General features: G+C 41.6%; 1 protein-coding gene across 1 annotated transcript in view; it reads right to left on the minus strand.

Annotated features, from left to right (window-relative positions):
- CMYA5 (cardiomyopathy associated 5) overlaps positions 1 to 22,243 on the minus strand; it is a 49,432-nt gene that overhangs the window by 5,503 nt on the left and 21,686 nt on the right. Inside the window, exons 3-9 of the mRNA XM_064437922.1 lie at positions 20,866 to 20,961; positions 19,973 to 20,206; positions 17,885 to 17,907; positions 15,852 to 15,970; positions 11,175 to 11,324; positions 9,992 to 10,138; positions 6,673 to 6,817 (exon numbers count right to left, since the gene is read on the minus strand). Of these exons, the coding sequence (XP_064293992.1) occupies positions 6,673 to 6,817; positions 9,992 to 10,138; positions 11,175 to 11,324; positions 15,852 to 15,970; positions 17,885 to 17,907; positions 19,973 to 20,206; positions 20,866 to 20,961 (914 nt within the window). The remainder of the gene's footprint in view (positions 1 to 6,672; positions 6,818 to 9,991; positions 10,139 to 11,174; positions 11,325 to 15,851; positions 15,971 to 17,884; positions 17,908 to 19,972; positions 20,207 to 20,865; positions 20,962 to 22,243) is intronic.

Raw genomic sequence — 22,243 nt, forward strand, 5'->3', positions numbered from 1 at the left:
ACGAGAGCGCTTCAGCAAGGCACCAGGAGTTTGGCAGGCTGGTCAGTTCTTACTGAAAGGTTCAGGGAAAGGGTGCTATCTGATGAGTTGCCTGATGAGAACTTGAGATCTTTACATATGAAAGAGGAAAAAGGTTCATTTGAGTATAGGGGACAAGAGAAAAAGGAAAGATTAATCACATTAAAATACAAGATGGAAATTGAGCAAGAAGCAAATGTAAAAGAGGTGACAGAAAGGAAAATAAGGACTGAAGCAGTGACGCAGGAAAAGTGGGGACCTAAGCTTTGAAGAAACTCGTCCATGCTTCTAGACAAGCCTTGCCCAGTCTTTTCCTTAAAAGCACCATCCTGGCATTTTTGGTGTGAATCTGAAGCACAGACCACTAGAAAGAAGTTTTGAGCCAACAGTTAAAAGTGAGATGAAAGGAGGCTTTGCTAAGCTATTTATCAGAAGCTGTTTGTGGCAACATGTAAATCAACATGACTTAAGCACAGTGATGCCCTCTATATGGCTCTTCTGTCTTCTGGCAATCACCATGTAAGTCAGTATCCTTCCAAAGAAATTAGGAGATCTCCTTTTTCACTATGTGCTTTTTAACTGATGACTAGTTGATAAAACACAAAATTGTTTCTAAATCCAAGTAAACAGGTACATTCTGGTGTAATGAGTAGACCCAGGGTATTCATATTCTGGAATCTGGGTCCCAGAGCCTGGGTATTTAGAAAAGAGTTTGCATCCAGTCAATTGCAGAATAGGGTCTGCCATCAAAGTTAAGACCTGGGTCTCTTTCAAAACTGAAATTCTTCAGATCAGAATTTGGTTGCATGTTTAAATCTGAGAGCAACTCTTTTCAGTTTTAATAGTGAGACAGAAAAGTCTGGACTTTAAGCAGATCTGGCCAGTAAAACAGTGATCAGATTTTCAAGTAGCATTCTCTGCTTGGTAATCTATTTTAGCCACCTTTAGGCTGCCTAAGAATAAAAGCCCATCAATTTTAGCAACAATTAATGCTTAAAAAACAGTCCCTTTGCTGCCAACTAATGAGACAGAATATGTTAACAGGAAGGAATTTCATTTGCAACACTGTGAGCCGGCTCCAAGCTCACAAGAGGCTGCATGCGAAGAAGAAATAGATCTTGCTATTGCCTTTCTTCCAGTTTCAAGGGTAGGGTGAAGGGACAAAGTAAATACTGAGGGGTCCCCAGAAATCACTGTAGTTTGTCTTGCTTCAGGCTGACCCTGCAATCAGTGATAAAAAAACAAGGATGAGGAGAAGGTATGATTACCGCTTAGCTTACAGCATACAGGTTACGCATTGGAGAAGGGAAGGGAAAATGCATCCTAACTGTTGGAGGAAAGTCTGTTTCGTTTCCAAGTTCTTGTAACAACCATTGCAGCTAGATCTTCCTCAAGCTTGCCTAAAGTATTGAACCAGGTCATGAAAGAAAGAGAAATCAACATAAAACTTTTTTTCTGTCAGCTATTTTCTACTTTAAATATACCTGCACACTTTATAGATGATTGGAAATGTAATAATGTTATTATCAAAGCATAAGGCATCCTAGCATTTAGCCAAAATATTATATTTTCACTGTCCCCACAATGTCTTGGTATCATGATACAAAATTCAGTGCAGAGAAATTCAAGAAATATTTGAAGTTAAAACATGTTAAGTATCTCCTCTTAATCCCTCTCTTTATAAAAGGAGTCTTTGAGTCTCAAAATCCAGTCTCCAAATTTCAGGTACATGTTCTACAAAGCAGAACTGGAAGGAGTTACAACTTTCTTCACCTTTAAATTGCCAAGGAATATTATAGTAGCAGCTGTCTGTTAAAGTTGTGATTTTCCCTGCTTTAGGGAAATCTGATGCTGTGTTTTGATGCATGTTTCTCGCATCAGCACCCTCATTTATTTCAAGGAAACAATGCCTTGAGGATAATTTTTAATATTGCATGAACCCAGCAAATTACATGCTTCACAGTGATTCAGAACACTCTCTGTGCTATAATTGTCATCTCCACCCCCATGATCCCGCTGAAACAGCACCTCCAGACCTATGCTGGTACCACATATGTGGAGTTAAAGGTGAAAGCTTGCAAGTTTCTCAAGATATGTGTAGAAGCACACAGAAGAGTTGTACCATGGGTGGAAAAAAAGCTCTTGAAGCTAAAAATAAAGAACAAACAGCTCTGAGTTTGCTCCCAGCTGTGCTGCATGCTTGATTTCCTCTCCTCTGTCCCAGCTCTGGCTGTCTTGGCCTTAGATCAGCAAAGCAACACCTGCAATGGTCTTTGCTGCTATCTCAGATGGCAAGTCCAGCACAGCCAGAGAGGATGAAGATTGCCTATTTTCTACACCTTGTTTCCTGAGCTGGCAGGACAGTCATGTGGGTGATGCTCAGGAGAGAGGCTTGCTCCCCTTTTTCCAGTGTTAGACCTGTTCTATGGGTAGATGGAAAATCTTGGTCACTAGCAGTTCTGGTCTTGCACTGGTAGAGCAGGTGACACTCAGTCACTTCCACTTTTACGAACTCACTGCGTACTGTACTAATTTCTGACTCCCTGAGACTTATAGATTTGTCATTATGTGATACATGGTTTCCAACCAAACAACCCACACACCTAATCCCTGGACTACATTTCTCACAGTTTTCCATCTTCCACCCACAGGTCCATTGACTTCTCAACACAAAGAGGGTGAATGGCAAGAAAAATAGCAGAGCTCTGGAAACCGGAAGAAACATTTCAAAGCCTCATAAAGGTCCTGGAAACAGAGTCAACCCAGGAAGGAACTTTACAACCACAGCAGCAGGTCAGGGATTCATTGTTGCAGAAGATTTAAGATGGCTTTCTATGAAAACATGTCCTTCAAGTGGCAAGCTGTCAAGGAGAGAGAACCCAAAGGCAAAAATAGAGATTTTTAAAAAAATGTTATTTAGAAGGAAACTTTTAATGAGGATTTATTTCCAAAGGCTCTTCAAATTTTCTACCTGGGGAGCTCCAGAACTGCCCCAAGGACCTCCTTGGAGATATTCAAAAGCTGCTTAGGCAACTGGCTCTAGGTGACCCTGCTGGAGCATTGTGCTTGGACCAGATGACTTCCAGAGGACCCTTCCAACTTCAACCATCCTATGATTCTATGACGTGCCAAAAGCTACAGGGGGCCAGCTTAGACATGTCTCTGGCTGTCTGATGGGAGCATTTCTCCCTGCCTGCTCTCTTGGTGGTGTCCCTTGCCTTGAATGAGCTCCCAGAGTGACATGTGCAAAAGCAACCTTACGGGATGGGACCATACGGCTTTCTCAGGACTTCCCTTGGATGTCGTTCCCTGACCTCTGCTTTCCCACTGTGCCCCTAGCAGCAGTTTTATGAACTTTCCAGGGCTTCTGAGAACTGTGTTTGAACTCTCACCCAGGGACTGGGAAATAAGTCAACTATGGGGGATGCTGCAAGCATGAGAGGCACAGGCTGTCTGTCAAAGGGCTCCATGTTTGGCTAGTTTCCCAGATGAGCGTTGCTCAGGAAACATGCAAAGGACAAACTCCAAGCTTTCAAGGAAAGCAACCAGAAGAAACTAAAGCATTTCCAGGCCCAAATGCTCCTAGGCGTTCATAAAGACAGTTTTACTTCACCTGATATAAATACCTAACATAGGAACACTAAGTTCCCTGAGGTACTTCCAGAAGGCAGCTTCTCACTATACCAACTACAGAAGGAATTGATTTCTAGTCCTTACTAGCACCCTGAGGGCCTTGGATGGGAGCAATACAGTCAGTATGCTTCATCTGTCAGTGGGCTCTTTTTTCCCTGGCTTTATGCAAAAAATTAAATTGAAATCTTAAAAAAAAAAAAGAAATAATCTCCCCATCACTAAAACCTCATTGCCATTATAGAAGCTTTCGAGGGTAATCTCAAGGGGCTGCTTTTGGAAAATGAAAGAGGGGCATTGCTTTGAGGGACAATAAGTGGTAAAAGATGCTCTTTGATACTATAAAAAGAGGTCAGAGCCCTTCTACAAATACAGACATTTAAACTACAGCAATTCTGAAAAAATCAATGGTTTTCTCCTGTGAAAATTTTTCACACTTATCACAGTAAAAGGCCAGCTTCTGCCCACAGGGAGGCCAAAAAGTCAAATGGGACCCAGTACAATTATAAACACGTTAGCTTTTGCACAAGGTTACTTGAGAAAGGGAATGGGTCAGTTCTGGAAGATTTTTGCCACAGTTATCGCCACATGAGCAAACTGCTTGGTGTTATTGACACCTCGCTTACAGCTTACAGAAACTGGCACACTTTCTAGTTCGATTTTGAGAAAAAGAGGCAATCTAGTTAACAGCAAAGAAACTTGAGGGTGAACACACAGCACAGGTTTTGGGAGCAGCTACATTACCCCTGACCGACTTTGGCAGGTTGACAGGGCCCATGAAATATGTATGAAACAAAGCACATCATGGCTGCCTTCTGAGAGGCAAGGGAGCTGGGCAAGACCTCTCCTTGATTGCATTATACAGGACACTGGTACTGCATCCTCTTCCCTCTCTGCCGCATCTCCATGAAGTCCATGTGAACTAGCCCCCGGGTGAAGACCCTAATCAGGCTCCACAGGAGGTGAAGACAGACAAACTCAGCTGGTCTGAGGCTGTTCCACAGGATTCCGTATGGCATGTCATCCCCCACTCCCAAAGCATCTCAGACCTCTGCAACTGTATTTTTCTGGAATATTGTTGTCATTGTTTAAAAAACAAAACAAAACAAAACGAAACCAAACCCCAAGCCCCAAGAACATACAGAGCACCATATAATTTTCTCTGCATTTCAACACAGTGCATGGTTTCATGGCTCAGTGTGCCTACGTTGCTCCCTGCCTTCTCCTCTACGCAGCACGGACCTAGTGTAGCCTTTTGACACTGTCTCCCACAGCATCCTCACAGGCAAGCTAAGGAAGTGTGGGTTGAATGAGAGGATGGTGAGTTGGATTGGTAACTGGCTCAACCACAGAACTCAGAGGGTCGTGATCAATGGAGCAGAGTCTGGTTGGAGGCCCGTAACTAGCGGTGTTCCCCAGGGGTCTGTGCTGGGTCCAGTCCTGTTCAACATGTTCATCAAGGACCTGGACGATGGGATAGAGTGTACCCTCAGCGAGTTTGCTGATGATACCAAGCTGGGAGGAGTGGCTGATACACCAGAAGGCTGTGCTGCCATCCAACGAGACCTGGACAGGCTGGAGAGCTGGGCTGAGGGGAACCTGATGAAATTCAACAAAAGCAAGTGCAAGGTCCTGCACCTGGGGAGGAACAACCCCATGCACCAGTACAGGCTGGGGGTTGAGCTGCTGGAAAGCAGCTCATTTGAGAAGGATCTGACCGTGCTGGTGGGCAACAAGTTGACCATGAGCCAACAACGTGCCCTTGTGGCCAAGGCGGCCAATGGTATCCTGGGATGCATTCAAAGGAGTGTGGCCAGCAGATCAAGGGAGGTTATCCTCTCCCTCTACTCTGCCCTGGTGAGACCACATTTGGAGTCCTGTGTCCAGTTTTGGGCCCCCCAGTTTCAGAAGGATGTGGAACTGCTTGAGCAAGTTCAGTGGAGAGCTACCAAGATGATCAGGGGGCTGGAGCATCTCCTGTATGAGGAAAGGTTGAGAGACCTGGGTTTGTTTAGCCTGGAGAAGAGAAAACTGAGGGGGGATCTTATCGATGCCTATAAATATCTAAAGGGTGGGTGTCAGGATGATGGGACTAGGGTCTTCTCATTAGTGCCAAATGACAGGACAAGGGGGAATGGGCACAAGCTGGAACACAGGAAGTTCCACCTCAATATGAGAAAAAAATTCTTTGCTGTGAGGGTGCCAGAGCAGCGGCACAGGCTGCCCAGGGCAGTTGTGGAGTCTTCTTCCCTGGAGACACTCAAAACTCTCCTGGACACGGTCCTGTGCCCCCTGCTCTAGGTGTGCCTGCTCAAGCAGGGGGGTTGGACAAGATGAGCTCCAGAGGTCCCTTCCAACCCCTACCATTCTGTGATTCTGTGAAACTAGAGAGGTTCTGGCAAAAGCAGACACTACCCCGAGTTTGAAGGCTGCTCCTTGGGTTACTTGTTGACCCCTGTGGCATGTCTGCAGAGTTGGGCAGCGCTGGGCTCATATGTGCTTTGGGAGGAATCTGCCCACATACCCAGACACTGCAGATGGGTCACCCACATTACTGGGACACCTGTATTGCCCTTGCTATGCCCCAAGCTGGCTCCTACCTTGTTCACAACAAAGCAGAGAGCAAACCGGGCCGGGCTTCTCTATCCTGCTTCTTCCCGTGGAGCTCAGATGCCCTTCCCTGCCCTGCCTGGGTCCATGGCAGCTGTGGGGCAGCTATTACTTCTCTGGCCAGCACAGCCGTTCAACTTCTGATTGGTTGCAGACACCGCAACATCTCCAGGGTTTTGGCCCCAAATGAAAGGGACTGTCCAGGTAAGCAGAATAAAAAGGAAGTATTTTTATGTCTCAGCCTAATCTCATAGATTAGTGTCTGTCCTGTAAATTTCTCAGCATGCAAAACCAGATCTGTTCCTTGTGTGGTTGAAGGCAGAATAATGTCTTGCGTAAGGACACACATTCTGGGGGACATTCATTAGCAGCTGCCTAACCTGACCAAGTGGCACGTGCGACCGCAGCACTGACCTGAGACCTTCTCCTTCTGGTGAGTGCTGTCGGCAGTACTCCAAGGTGAAGGACTCCACCAATGCTGAGCTGATGCACCAGCGGACGGTGGCCGTGTCCCAACACACAGTGCAGTCCTCGGCCTTGATGGTGGGGACAGCAGGCGCTGGGGACACAGAGACACATTAGCAGTACCACAAAGAGGGTGCCAGCAGATGACACAGGATGTTCGTGGGGGAAAGGAAGAGTCACCTCCCCAAGAACTCATGGGTTAGTTTTGCCTGTCCAGCAATGATCTTTTGCTTGTTTGTGTTTCAGTGGCAGAGGACTACATTATGGGGAAACAAACTCATGCTTGGAAAGTCACTGTGAATATTTGTGCATTTCTGCACTTTCTTAGAATGTTTGTGCAGTTTCTTTATGCCTTTCCTCAAGCGTATTTTCCTCATTTCTGCCAATCTTCAAGGAGCAGAGCACTATGACAGTACTGCCTACAGCTCTCCCTGCATCACCTCAAACCTGTCCTCAGCAGTCACTTTATGAACTGCATCAGAAGCAAATGTGCTGCTGCAGAATTGACAGGAAGATGCTGACTTTCTGCTTAATTATGTCCTGTTTATTTTTGCAATGCTAAAATGTGGTCCTGTAATTTCTCTTTTTTAGTGCTTCAGTTTAAGAACTACAGGCCCAACTGCAAGACAGAAAACTGAATGTAAAATAGTGCACTGAATGCAAGTAATCAAAAGTTATTGTGTTAAATTGCACATCCAACATCATAAGCGGAAAATGGATTAGTTGTATACACTTACTCTTGCCCTTTCCAGGGAATAGCAACATAAATGAACCTTACAACTTGTAGCTGAGACTCATAGAAACAGCCTTAATATCAATCCTTAAAAGAAAGGTTATTAATTTTAAAAAGGTCATAGAAAGTTATTTTGCTTTGAAAGGCATTGGGTTCCAAATCTAGGTATTCAGCAGAAGAAAGAATCTGTGGGATAGATTCTTACCTGGTAATACATCTGCATAGCTCTCGTAGCAACAATCCCTTAATTATCTTCTGACATATTTGATTATTGTTTGTTTTTAAATGCATTTCTTTCTAAAGAATGAAAATTTAATAGCTAAATACCCTAATACCTGCATTCAGCAACTTACATACCTATAGTTACGTGCAAATAGTATGTCACAAGACATCAAGAATTTTGTTTTTTTTAATTTGAAATTATCTGTTTAAAGAGTAGATGGAGTCAGCATACCAGAAAAAGTTGTTACAGTGCTTCTGAAATATTTTTTTTACAAATTAACTGCAGTTAGGATATATAACTGATTTCCTGGTAATATTCCAGCACTCATATACATGAATTTATAACAGGCAAAAAGCTGAAAAGAGTAAGTTCTTGCTCTGTCCCTCAGATACCAGGTGGGAATCACATCGATTTTGAACAACAGAAGAAGGTGCATTCACTTCTATGTCTTTAGGATTGCAGAGAACCTTCATCGGGAGATCATTTTAAGATGGACAGGGAGGGGGCAGATAGATAGTTGCTGTCTTCAGCATCATTCCCTCACCGAAAATATTGCTTGGAAATAGCATGCTCCCCAGGGGAGGGGAGGACAGGCTGTAAATTTGGGAGGTGGAGGAACGGGATACTGGAGCTTCTGGGCAGGATGCTGCAGCATCACCCACCTGCATTCCCTGCAGCTCCCCAGGCCCACTGCCACCTCCATTGGTGCAATCCCAACAGGGAGACCTTGGGGGGTCCCAACACCTGCAGACACACAGGTTTGATACACTACTAATGTGTGTGTTCCCTTAACTGCATATACCAGCAAATTATTTTCTTGTATGTGGCACCTTTTAATCTGAATGATTAAAAATAAATTCTCTAAATTCTTGCTTCTGAGTTCATTGGGCTACTTGAAGAATCGAAGTATTCTGGCTTTATATCAAAGTAGCTGGGCTTACTCTGAAGAACTGGTTTCCATTACTGGTGTTCATCTTTCCACCTCTGATGTTAAGGGAATGCAGCATTTTTCCATCAGTCAGTGCTCAGCGGTATCCCCACATGTCCAAAGGGAGTTCGCCTCAGCTTGAGGGAGTGTGTTTAATGAGTCCTTATTTGATCTACTTTATTTGTTTTCTTAAAGAAACAGACGAAAGGAAGGCAAAGACTCAAGGAAACTAATCTCTTCAGAAGGCTTCAGTTTTGGGAAAGAGAATGGTTAGCCTGATGCCAAAAGGCAAAGACAGCTCTTAAAAATAACAGCTTCAGAGAGGTGAGACCCCCTTTTAAAATTATGAATTATTAGTTAGTAATAATTCATTATTATTTGACCATTTTGAAAGAATTCTGCACCATGCTTACAATTATATTGTTGAGGCCATAAATTTTTAATTTCTTCTTTGAATTCTCTGGAAAATCATCTCTGCTAAAAATAGCAAAGTGAATATCAGGGAGAATTATCAAGAAATTTGAAGTCCAGTGGATTAAGAAAAAGCCTTGTAGCTGTTGTTGCTGACAAGTGTTTTCAACAGTACACTCAGTGTTGTACAGAGTTACTTCATTACGAAATTGTTAAATACCCTTGTCTGTATTTTGTGACTGCAAGAACAGAATGATCATTTTTATCCTGTAGCACTAAAAAAATTGTCTGGCAAGAGGGCCTCAGACACAAGATTTTTCACCTTTCTCATAATTCAAGAAGCAATAGTTTTGTCAAATTATTAAAGAAATTAAAGCTCAGAAAAATTAGTCAGTCAAATGAAGCTTATAAACAATACTCATCTAATTACTCATCTTAATTTGTAACACTTAAACAGCAGCAAACTCTCTCAGCCACACCTGAGACTTGTGTCTCACTGAGCTAGACACAGCATATAACAGCAGTAAAGCAGGCCTTCCCCTGAAAAGTTAATTATTTAAATGAATGTAAGTAGATGTATTTGGGAGCATGGCCGAAAAGCAAAAACCACAGCCATCACCTCATTCTCCACAGGAGAAGGAGCAGCAGGAGGGAGCTGCTGGGTGGCTTTCCCAGAAGTGCCCTGGAGCATTGCGGCATGTGCAGAAGATAAATTCATCATATGCTGCCCCAGTCACGAGGCCTGGAAATGTCTTCAAATCTCAATGCCTTCAAGCTTCCTCCCAGGAGCAATTATGATGCTATCTCTCAGCAAAAAGGGAAACAACTGCGAGTTCCTGCTATCTGGCATATGGGCTAAATAAAGCAGCTGCTTTTGTTTCAGTAGCACTATGGACTAGAATTGGCCTAAGGACCTGAAGCTTATAGTAACCAAATGCGAAAATAATAATTAAATGCCAAAATATGTACATACCCGTTTTAAAAATGGCTTTTTCACTGGGTAAGCTACAGCCTGTACCATTCACAGCCATGACCCACACACTGTAGCAGTGATCTGGGTCCAGGTCCTCCAAAATGCAGTGGGTCTCCTTCACAGTCACTCGGTACTCTTCCACCAAAGCTAGGAGGAACACACATACACAGGGGATGTCACACTCATGTGTTGCACTGGTAGAGCCCATGACTGTGCTTCTTGACTAACATGTAAAATCCAGTCAATTAAAAAATCAAGAAAGTGTTACAAGCCAAGATCTGCAGATTTTACTCTGGCTCAGTTTTGACAGAAAGTTTCTGACGTGCTCTTGAGTGCACTCAAACCCCATTGATCTCAAGGGGACATTATGGCCCTCAGTCCTACTGAGTACTAGGCTGCAAATTTGGGACATACAATCAGCAGTTGTCAACCCTGGTGTCAATGCTCTGCAACGTAACAGTTTCCCATAATGGACTTTATAGCCCTGAGCTATAAATTAGCTATTATAAGAAGTCCTTCATTAGCATCATTCAGCATACACACACATCTCCCCACATACACATGCACACATAGATTTGTGCAGAGCCCAGTTGGTTAAAGTGACTTTATGATGAGTCTGAGCTTCTTAATTAATGAGCATTTCAATCCTCTTTCTCAATTTCATATTTAACATTTGGAATATTTTAATGTCATTTTGAAGAAACATCATTGTCTACATGTGGAAATAATGTGGAAATCTTGATTACCTTTTTCTGTAATTTTTAAAATTATGACACATTTCCAAAGTACATGCAGGGCCCCAAAGCCCTAATGAAGCCCACCCTTTTGGGAACTCTATTGCAGTACCCACGGGGCAGCATGGACACATCCTCTCTGAAGGTCAGGCTACTTCACAGAAGGGCACCTCAATACAGATGTTGCTGTTTCTCTGCAAACAACTGCCCTGCACTTTATCGACCATGATATTTATCTTGTATTTTGGGGGACAAAGGGGAGGAAAAGGACTGGCTTCTACCTTATGCTCTCTTCCACCATTACACATCCTTAGTCCTACACACCATGTCTTCACAGTGCCTTTTCTTTCTGCATCCTGGGCCCTCCCCTGCAGTTTGGCCTCTGCTCTGGTGACCCCAGACCAGAGAAGAAAGTACTCCTGCTGTTGTGAAGGCAAGACCTTACGCACCGCCTGTGTCTTTGCTGGCTTGTGGCTCCTCCATACAGTAGACCTGGAAGCAGTTGATGACATCGCCGTCACTCACAGCCCAGTAAACAGCAATGGAGGTGCTGGTGGCCGAATTTGGTTCCTGAGGTACAACAGTTGGTGTCTGTGGGACTGAGAGGAAAGTCTCCCATTGTTATTCACCTTCCTGTATTTTCAGACAAATTACCTACACATTCGTGAGGCAACCTGGTTGCTTATTTTCACTCAGGTTGCTTATTTCCACAGAACAAGTACAGCAAGTACATGAAATATGGATAATACTGGTGCAGTTTTAGAGCAATAGGCCCTCCTAAAATAGGAACAGAAATGTTAATTGCTTGGCATCAGAATCTGGCCATTTCCCTCACAATCCAGACAAAATAAGATCTAGTCCTAGTACTGGGACCAGCTGAACACAGCACAAAGCATGTGCCCACGCCTTTCCCAGCTCTTGGGGTCCTTTCTTATGGAGCAGGACCATCACACAATGAGTCATGGCATGGCTGCTTGTTTCCGACCTCCAGAAGGGAGGCTCCCAGGGCATTGGCAATCCTGGACATGCACAGCTGTCCTACAACTCAAGCAATCCCTCTCCTTTCCCCTGCAGACCCTTCAGACACAGGGAGAGGTCTCCAGCTCTGCACTCCACTTTGAGGCACACATGATGATGAAATCCCAAAAGACTCTTGATAACTTCAGGCCACCTCATCAGAAAGGCCAGAAGACCCTGGAGCCTAACACAGGCTCCTTTGGGTGACCACCTTCTCTATTACCTGACCATGCCTTGCAACATAAGCTCCAGGGGAAAGGACAACCTATGAAGGGGATGCTCATGAAAGTGGAGACTGAAAGCACTTTTTTGTAGCAAACAGCATGGGATGGCTCACTGATGGGGAGAGGGAGCTTACAGAAGAAGAAAGTTTCCTCCAGAGGCAGACATATGTAGCTGATCCCAGAAAGGTGGGTAGGGGAAAGGACGTGCCACACCAGGAAAGGATTCATGCAGTGTGTCAAATCCACTGAGATTTACAGCATCAGGGATGTGCTTTAGTTAAAGGAAGATTCATAGCTCCCGCACTAACAGCCTGGGGAGCAGGAGGCTCCCTGCAGCCTTGTGTCCACCCCTGCCCAGAGGTGTACTCCTACTGCAGGTTCACTACCAGGTGCTCCTGCCTGGAATAGTCATTTTCCCCATAGACCCAGTGGACAGAGTATCCTTCGTGTGCAGGTGAACTCTAGCTCTGCCAAAGCACCTGAACCTCACAGGACAACAAGGAGCATCCTTCACAAAGAGTGCTTCAAAGACCTCCAAGGTTCCCCAAATTTCATATAAACTTTGTCTCCTGATTGGCACAGATCCATCCCTGATAAGATATTGTTTCCTTCTATGATTATGGGTTAAAAGAGAGGGAAGGGAAAGAAAGAAGCCAAAATCCCCAAAAGATGTTCATTGTTAAAGTGATTGCAGGGAACGAAAATATATGGTTCTATTTCTTCACCCAGTAGATTTCCATATTGCATGAATTCTCTTAGAATCTCAGCAGAAAGCTTTTGCCTTTTTTCTGTTATCTTCATAGTAATGATGATGATCCCCTGTGGCATGAACAAGGCAAATGCAGATGCTGGCTGTTTCCTTATGGTTTTCACAGAGACCTACCAGTACAGTAGGATTACATCTGCTTCCCATTGAAAAAAATTATCCTTCTCATTGCTAAAAACAATCTGAATTTTGTCTTTTGACTTCATCTAGAGCTGGTCAATTTAAAAACTGATCATATTTAGGAAAAGACTTCCGTTCAGTAGACCCAGTGGGGAAACCAGCTTTTTTTTTCCCCACGAAGTTGCCTAGAAACCGCTATTTATGATCACAGAAACCCCACAAATGCAAGATTTATTATTATGCCAAGTTGGAACAGAAGCTAGCTTAATGAACGAAACTTCTGAAAAAAAAAAAAGAAAGATAGATCAAAATTCAGTTTGTTAACATTGAGAAGTATTTGGTTTCTAAATTCCTGTTGCATAATATGAAACAAACTTTTGAAAGAAGTATTTTTAAAGCAAGAAGTTGAACTATTCTCTTGAGAAACAGAACATTTATGTTATCAATGTGCAAGTCCTTTTAAAATGGATTTTAATCAAAGAAATTAGTTATTTGTACCACATTTGACTAAATAATATTTTTCAACAGAAAAGAGTGACATTTTCTCATCAGTTCAGTTTTCATTGAAGAGCTGTGATGTAAAGAAGAATGTCTTTCACGCTTAGTATGCACAGCTCCCAGGAGGAGAAATAATAATCCCCAATATTTTATGGATATTTAGCCCTTTCCAATGTAATGAGAAACAACATTTCCTTGACTTTGTGGACTTGAAGAAGAAAGGCATTTTCATTCCTCTGCGACTTTAGTGGAAGATTATTACATTCAGAAAAGGTCCTTGACTTCTGGTATAAAAGGGCAGGACTCACGGCAGGCTTTGGAAATAATACTTTTTCAATTTTTAAATTTAATACACTCTTCTTGTAGCACAGCCTGGGTTCTAGTATGCTCAATGTCATACTGCAAGGCTTTTTTATGCTTATGCATTTGTTAACGAGGTGGCTTACATGAAAGGAGGAAGGATTTGATGGAAAATGGCTTTTCATTAGCGGATATGGACAATTTAGAAATGGAGGGTGTTCTGAAGGAAAGATGTTTCTGAAGTGGTGAAAATAAAGTTCTATGAAATTGTTCAGCAAAAGACTATACTTTCTGACAGAAAAATATGTATATTGGAGAAACATGGAAAATTCACATTTATTTCACAAAATTACTTCAGTCAAAAAAAAATTCTCAGAGCGTCTGACATTTGCCTCCAGTATGTGATAAATGATGTGCTCAAGGCATTCAGTTCAAAACAAAATTTCGTGTAGGCATTTATCTCTATTTTCATTCAGGAAGGGTGTAATCTTGAAAAAAAATATATTTTGTCTACTGCTTAACAAAGTAAAAATCACAATAGCAATTGAAATACTTGGTAGTGGAAGTAACGAATGAAAACCTGGTATTTTATAAAGAGAAAGAAAAGAAAGTATAAAGGATGAGAACTTTGAAGGTTGCTTGCTAGTGGACAGCCATTCACTTCCAGCTTGTCAAAGCAAACTGGTCTGGAGCCACTTGGTGTTTGGCAAACACAGTAGCTAATGCAGTTCAAACTGAGAAGTGGATCTCAGCAGTTTGGGGAAAAACATGTTGGAGTGACTTGTGTGAAAAGTAAATACAGCATGACAGGGTCTGTCCTCCTGGATACCTTGCCCATAGGTAGCAGCCCAGGAGGAAAGAATGGTTGCATTCATGAGACTGCAAGAGGGAGTTTAGGAACTAAACCAAGACACGTTAGCACATTTGCACCACTAAGTTGACTCTGGCTGAGAGTGGGTTATGAAAAAGATGATTTTATCTGACTTCCTAAAGAAATGAGGCTGAGATAATGCTGCATGCATAAATGCCTGTCCAACCTCACCTGAGAAGCTCTGAATGCCACAGGCAAATTCATACAACTCTGAAAAGGAAGTTAAGGTCTCAGAGATATTAATTTCGTCTAGGTCTGATAAAAGTAGTGGGGTAGAGGAGAGAGGCGATCTCCCCACAGTGACACTACTGAGTGTATTCCACTCTTATTAGACACCAGAGAGTCTGTGCAGGATAGCACTTCTCAACTGTCCCACTAGGCACTTGAAAATCCAGCCAGGAAACAAAGCATCTTAGGGAAATCTATGCTCTAGTTCCAGTGCTCAGGGACTGAACACATGAGAGAGAGGCATCACTTGGAAAGCCAGAGAGTGACTACGATGGCAGTGCTGCATGTGATGGTGACTAGGATGTCATAAAGCATGACAATGAGGTGTGAGCTCCCAGACCAAACCTTCTCTTGAGAAATAAGCACTGGAGTGAGACCCCATCATGAGGAACATGAATCCACAAACTGGTGTTGACAAACTCTTCGCTGACAGCTGTCCAGTTCTGGCTAATTTCTATAGGTACATGTACAGGCAGAGCTGAAAGCCCACACAGGCAGTCTATTTACAGGATATGAAATATCAAATAGAGGTGAATAAAATCCCTTATCGGGTGCAATTTTCACCACTGCCTTCTGAAGCAGAGGCTGTTTCCAGCTATAGTTAACCACTTTCCCTTCACATCCCATGGGGGTTTCAGGTGCCTCTGTTCACTTGGCACAAGCCCAGGGACTTCAGCCACAGCAAGCTCCCCACTCTCCTCCCCACACCAGCAATGATAGACCTGCCCTCCATGGAGGAAGAGAGCTCAGGAGACCCTTTGATTGCCTCTTCTGTCCCTGCCTGCAAGAGTACGGCAACTTCTTTAGCCCTGGGAAATTTACAGATAGAGACCTTCTACTAGTCTGAGGTACAGATATCTTAAATGATGCAAGAATCCCCCACTTTAGCACTTTTCCCTCTGTTGCTTATCTTAGTGTCCTACTATAATATAAGCCAAACACTTGTGCACAATTAGACTTCATTTTACATTTAACTCTGATTGCTAATTACATGGTTTACAAATCTTTACTTCTTAAATAGATTCTGTTTTTAGCTTCATAAAACTTCCAAAGCATTGCCAAAACATTAGTTTTTGTAAAGACAATATTCAGCAATGCTTACCAGCCACCCTTAAGGAGTGCACGTTGCTTTGTCCTGGACTGTCCGCGTAGTGCTCAAACAGTGAAAAAGCACTGGGAACCTTTTCTAAAGAGAGAGTAGTATCCATGGCAGAAAGTAACCTATTTGGAAGAAAACACATAGATGTAAAAATTCCTTGTGGTGTCACATAGTTTCCAAAGGCCAGAAGAAAAGACCATGCAACATATGCTTCTCTAAATATTTCCAAGAAACTTGAGGACAACATGCAAGGAGAAGCTGTTTCTCTGATTTTGAATATTTAAAGTATCTTGTGATTCAGATCAGGAGTGCAGAGAGAGGACAGTTGACCCGTGAGAATTTGAATTTCATAGCAAGGCTCCCGTGAGCACAGGACTTCAGACTTACTAATGCAGTGCCTTTAAAGGTTACAAACCTTAGAGCTAAACTACAGCAGCTGACTCTAGAGACATAACGTAAAGCAGCTGCTTGTGACACGCAAAAAAAAAAAAAAAAAGAGAAGGAAGATGGATTCCACTTAATTAGCCTGTATTTGCTGAGTTTATTATAGGAAAAAAACCCCAACATATTTTTAACTCTGAGGCAGAAGCAGCTTCAAGGAAATTAGATTTTTTTTTCAGGGCAACTGAATTTTACCTTTCACCCCTCCTTTTTTTCAGTCACCAAAGTGGTTAATTATGCATAATCTTAACAAAGCACAACAAATATAAAGTATACTTTCTTTAGAAAGACATGCATTGTTATATAGACTCATTCCTAAAGTTTTTTAGCAAGTCAGGTATTATCAAAGTAACAACAAAACCCATGCACAAAATAGAATAAACTTTAAGTTTAAGGAAATAAACTTTAAGTTTAAGGAAACTTAACTTTAGGGAAAATCTTTTTGTTACGTTATACCTGCTCAATTCTTATGCAATCAACTACATGCAGATATATGCCTGGACTGTCAGCTTTGACTTAGAACAGGAGACTCCAAATGTATAGTACTAATTCTGCAGACTAATGGGAGCCATGAATGGGGTGGCTTGTGCATTCCTTTCAGACCACTCTCCTGGGAATTTGACCACGAACTGGAACCTCATGTCATTGTTATACCCTGGTCCACCAACATGTGTCAGCACATGTATCACTGTGATGGCTGAGGCAGCACTGACAAGGGTATGTTTGATATGCACCACGTAATGTCCAGGCCCTTTGGGCAAAGCCAGTGATGGTGTGCATGCAAAGGAGGTTTGGAGGCTTGCACAGGAGAAGCCTGCAGCCAGCCTGTCTGAATATTTGTAGTTCACCCTGGAAAATTTATTGGGGGAATATGGGCTTGTAATTGAACATTTCTCTCATAAAGGATGAGTCTGACCAAAATAACTCCCTTGAGGAAATCACACGTGGCAGAGAAGTGTTTGCAATTGCATGTATTTACTGATATGTGCAGGCGGGCCAGGATGCAGCTGTGATGAGGCAACAGCTCTCTGAAACAGCCTGAATCGGGGGTGCCAATGAAGAGGCAGGGGAAAACATCATCCCATAGTCTCCTGATAAGCTTTTGAAAGCTATTTAATCTCATGGTTTTTTCTGTAATTGTGTTCAGAAATATAGCCCAACAACTCCAGCCATGTGAGTAACACTGCATTATAACCTTCCAGAGACCAGGTAATACAGACCAGACTAGTGAAAAAAGAACAAACAGTGAGGGACGAGATGGAAGCATGGTCAAAATGTTTTTTTGGTATATGTGTGTATAATAATAACTACAAGGAACATCTGTTTAAAAATGTCTGGGTAGAGATATAAAATTAAGCTGACATTTTAAAATGCCACTTGTTTAATTGATGTATTACAGAACACGTGCAAAACACTTCAAAATCAGTCAATTACAGCAACAAGTATAAAACCTCTTAATTTCATTATTTGCAATGTTTATAAAACTAGCCATGAATATTAGCAGTGCGTTTTCAGAGCCTGCAAATACTAAATGAAGCATCCAGCATGCTAGGCCTAGTACTCACTACAGTGCACTTAACCCATACTTCATATACCTTTTATTCAATTCTTTAGATGACTAAAGGAGGAAAAAAAGAAATGTATTAACAGTTTTCAAAGCCCTGAAAATGTTGAAAAGCCACTCATCTAACCACCCTGCTACTCTCTACAGACATAATATGCACGTGGCTTTATTGACTTGATATTGTCTGTGATGCTGCTCATTCACACCAGCAGAGAATCTGGTTTCTTAAGTATATTCCACTTCTTTGTAGCTACAAAGAAGATGGAGAGTCCCTTTTTACAAGGAGTCACAAGGAGAGGACAAGGGGGAATGGACACAAGTTGCTCTTGGGGAGATTCTGATTGGACATGAGAGGAAAATTCTTCACAGTGAGGACAGTCACCATTGGAATAATCTCCCCAGGGAAGTGGTTGACTTGGCCACATTGGACACCTTCAAGAGTCATCTGGACAGGGTGCTGGGCCATCTTGTCTAGCCTGTGCTCTTCCTAGAAAGGTTGGACTAGGTGATCCCTGAGGTCCCTTCCAACCTGTGTTTCTGTGATTCTGTGATTCAAAGCTCCAGCTCAGCAGGCTATTATAGTCTAAATCTGGTTTTAAACTCCTGATGGGTCAGTATTCAATATCCAGGTTTAAAGACACACAGTCAAATACTTTCTCAAACCAAGGCTTTTACAGAAAGAAATCACTTGCACATTAAGAACACTTAAATCCAAATTCTGGCTGAAATCTCCTTCATAACTTCTGGTTACTAGAACCTGCATGAGATTTGTACTCATGGAGTGAGAGTTTCTCCCGTGCTCCATGAATCTTCAGCAAACATTTCCTGACTCATGGACAGAAAAACTCTGTCCCCTATCACTAACAGAAAGGGACAGGGAATATAATAATCTTCATACCCCACAAAAGAATTTCAGATTACAAAGTTATTTTTTTGCCAAAGCACTCATCCAGCACCTCACAAAGTTCAGGAAAATAAGATGTATTTCTCATCCATTCCAAAATAGCCAATCTCCCATGGCATTTATTTGGTTACAGGATACTAAGACATTGTGTACCTTGGAGCAGGGGAGAAAGCCAAATATTGCTCCACCATTTCCATAATTACTGGCATATGGGCTGGGGGTTTGCATTTGGAACGCTATTTTATTTTGCATGAACGATCAGTCTTTAGACAGTAATTTGAACTTTTAATGTCTTGCATACCAGGATAGTTTTTTTGCAACTTCCAGACTACACACTAATTTCGTAACAGTAGAAGATCATTGTCCCGGAAATCCCATCCCCTTCAAGATTGCTCATACAATTCTATAAAGGAGAAAGTGTCACAGCCCATGTAAGGACAAGTCTTGCAGCACAAATCCTGGAGGACCCAGGCCATTAATGATTAACCTGCAAGGCCCCCTGACACCAGCTTATGACTGATGACTGTACAAACTAGGTAAGTCAAGTCATGCAGATTCACAAGGGATGTTTTTTACATTCAGAAAGGACCATTACAGACATGCATCTCACATGCACATTCCTAAACCTAGCCCATTGCTGTGGTTTAACCCCGGCTGGCAACTAAGCACCACATGGCCGCTTACTCTTTTTCAGCAGTAAATACTTATCACAGCCTCAATAATTTGAGTACATAACTACTGTCTGTGTCTGCTCATTAAAAAACAAAACAAAACAAACAAACCCAACCAAAACAACAAGCCCCACAACTCAACGACTCTGCTTCCGGTTTAGGTAATTTTAAAGTATACATTTTTTTTCACCTTTATTTTTCATAAAGTACCTTTTACCACAACATTTCTTACTCCTCAGGGGACAATTAATTCTAGATAAATTAGCAAAGTGCCTCTTAGCCTTCTTGTCACAAAACAAGACAGAACCATTTTAATGGCATAAGACACATTTTCATCCTATACATCATCTTTGCAATTCTGTTTGAGCATTCACAGGACAAAAGCAAATGATCTAGCAGTTTCAGAGTGGAATAGCTGAGCTTGAAGGATTTAGCTATCTTAAAAAAAATGAAGGTAAATAATTCCTTCTCAGCCTAGGTACTGTGTAAGTCCTTTCCTAACTAGTATTATAAAACCTACAGTATGATAGCCATTTTTACTTACATTTAGGAAAACAAATCCATCAAGTTCTTCCATTTCTTTTACTGTTGTTTCCAAAGTTTCCTTTGCTGAATCAACAGTTTGCTGGAAGTTAACCATCTGCTCATACAAATATTCCATTTTCATCTTCTTCACTTCTTCGAAGTTCTCTGATTTCTCATCATATTGCATTATCACTTTCTTAAGCAACTCTTCATTCTGCTTTTCCAATAACTCTGCATTTTTCTTACAGTTTTCCTGCAAAGTAAAAACAGATGTAAATTGATCTGCAGAATAAAATTACATTTAATGAATACACAGAAACTCTCAATTACTCATACATGAGCCATCCACCAGACTCCTTCTGGCATTCTGAGAATAAGAGAACTTTATTTCTGTAAGCAAGTTCATCTGGGAGAAATAACACTAAAGAAATACATTAAAAACAATGGCAGATTTTTTTTTTACTGTTAGTGTTTAAAATTAAACTTTTATATCTAAACATTGAGACAGGTAATCTGACTACAAAAAAGCTAAAAATCCATACTTTCAACTGAAATTAATAGAGTACTCAAGGCTTAAGAACTTGGACATTAAGAAGGTAAGACATTGGGCAACTCATTTAGATGTTTCACACAGGATTCTACACAAAGACAAAAACAGTGTGAGTTTTTTATAAGCATAAACAAAATTAAGGGAACTTTTCCCTCGGTGCTTAACAGACATATATTCCACTTTGCAATAATGTGCAAAAAACCTCAATCCTTTTATTCCCTTAAAGTTAACACCTTCCAGTGGGAGAGGTCAGATTGAGGACTGGAGAAACAGTCTGTTTTAGTTGAAGCAATGACATTACCAAACAAAGGAAGCATATCTTAGAAATAATTTTGTAAAGGGTAAGAAAACACTGGACTTACCTCAACAGAGTTAAATAGCAATTCAATATCACTCACAAACTCTTCAATCTTCATTGACTTTTCTTCCAGTGATTTTAGCAATTCACCTAAGTGATCCTGAAATTTAAAATGTTTCACTAACATAAGCACATTATTTTATACAATTTTTACACACAACTTAGTTTAGGTGAATATTTTTTGGTTTGCGATGAGTCCCCATTGGAACAATTGCTAAATCAAGTTCAAGTATCTCACTGAATACAAAGACAAGCACAGAAATAGCAACTGGAACAGTCACAAAACTGTTTCCAAACAAAAAAAAAGTGAGTGCAGTTCAACAAGGTGCTGAGTGTCTATACATGTTGTGGAACACTACAAATTCCAGTGCAACTTTGATAGAGACTGAGGGTACTCAGAGCTTCATGAGGGTCCTCAAGAGATTGCAGGAACAAGCCCATAAGAAGGCAGATAATGCAGTTAATTATGAGGCCAATAGGTTATGCAGTGTCATGATTTTTTATTAGAATTTTAAAGATATTTCCTATAAACCAAAATTCCTCAAAATCACTGGTTAAATTAGATGTGGAAACAAAAGCAGTCCAAGGGACAACAGGCATCAAAGACAGAACTTTTCCTTAGTCCTTCTTGACCTTTCATGAAAGCAAGGTGGCTGTCTGCTCAGGTGCAATTTATAATTTATAAAAGTACTTAGTCTTAATTAGCTGGCATAAATCTGAAAGGAAGGTTAACTTCCTTTGATAACAGCTTCCTATTACAGCAAACTTCTACAGCTAGATCTGTTGAAAACTGGCATATGACTTTCCATTAATTAGCAATGTCACATTTTACTGTACAATTGAAGGCTCATTTTATAAATATTTAGGGCCGATCAGCAAGATTCAGAGGAAAACTTCTGTTTGTCAAGATAACCTGCAAAATCTGACAGATGCCATCCATAGTTCATTTCATTTACTGTGAAGCTATGTTCCTACACTTGAAATTCAGGAGGTAAACATTTTGCTATCTTAATGTTTTCTCAGTAATTTTGCAGAAGTAACAAGAAACATACAAATGCTGTCTCAGAGTAACCTGAGCTCTGAGTGCTAGAAATCATGTGAAGCCAAGCCTGTGTTGTGGTCAGATTTAATATTGGCTCCATGTCTGTGCTCCACAGCCAGGGAATGATATCATGTGACATTTATCTGCAGCTTGACTTACTGCAATGCAGGTACATTTAAGGGATGGCTGGGGTCTGTGGCTTTGTTACTGGCTTACTGCTGGTTAATTATCACTTCTAAGTCAAGCATGAATGGCCATATATAAAAAGCAATTCTGCTTTCATACATCTGCACATCATGGAGACACTTTGTAAATGCTGGTATTTGAAACTGCCACATTG

The sequence above is a fragment of the Phalacrocorax carbo genome, chromosome Z, assembly GCF_963921805.1.
Source record: "Phalacrocorax carbo chromosome Z, bPhaCar2.1, whole genome shotgun sequence".
Classification (NCBI taxonomy): domain Eukaryota; kingdom Metazoa; phylum Chordata; class Aves; order Suliformes; family Phalacrocoracidae; genus Phalacrocorax; species Phalacrocorax carbo.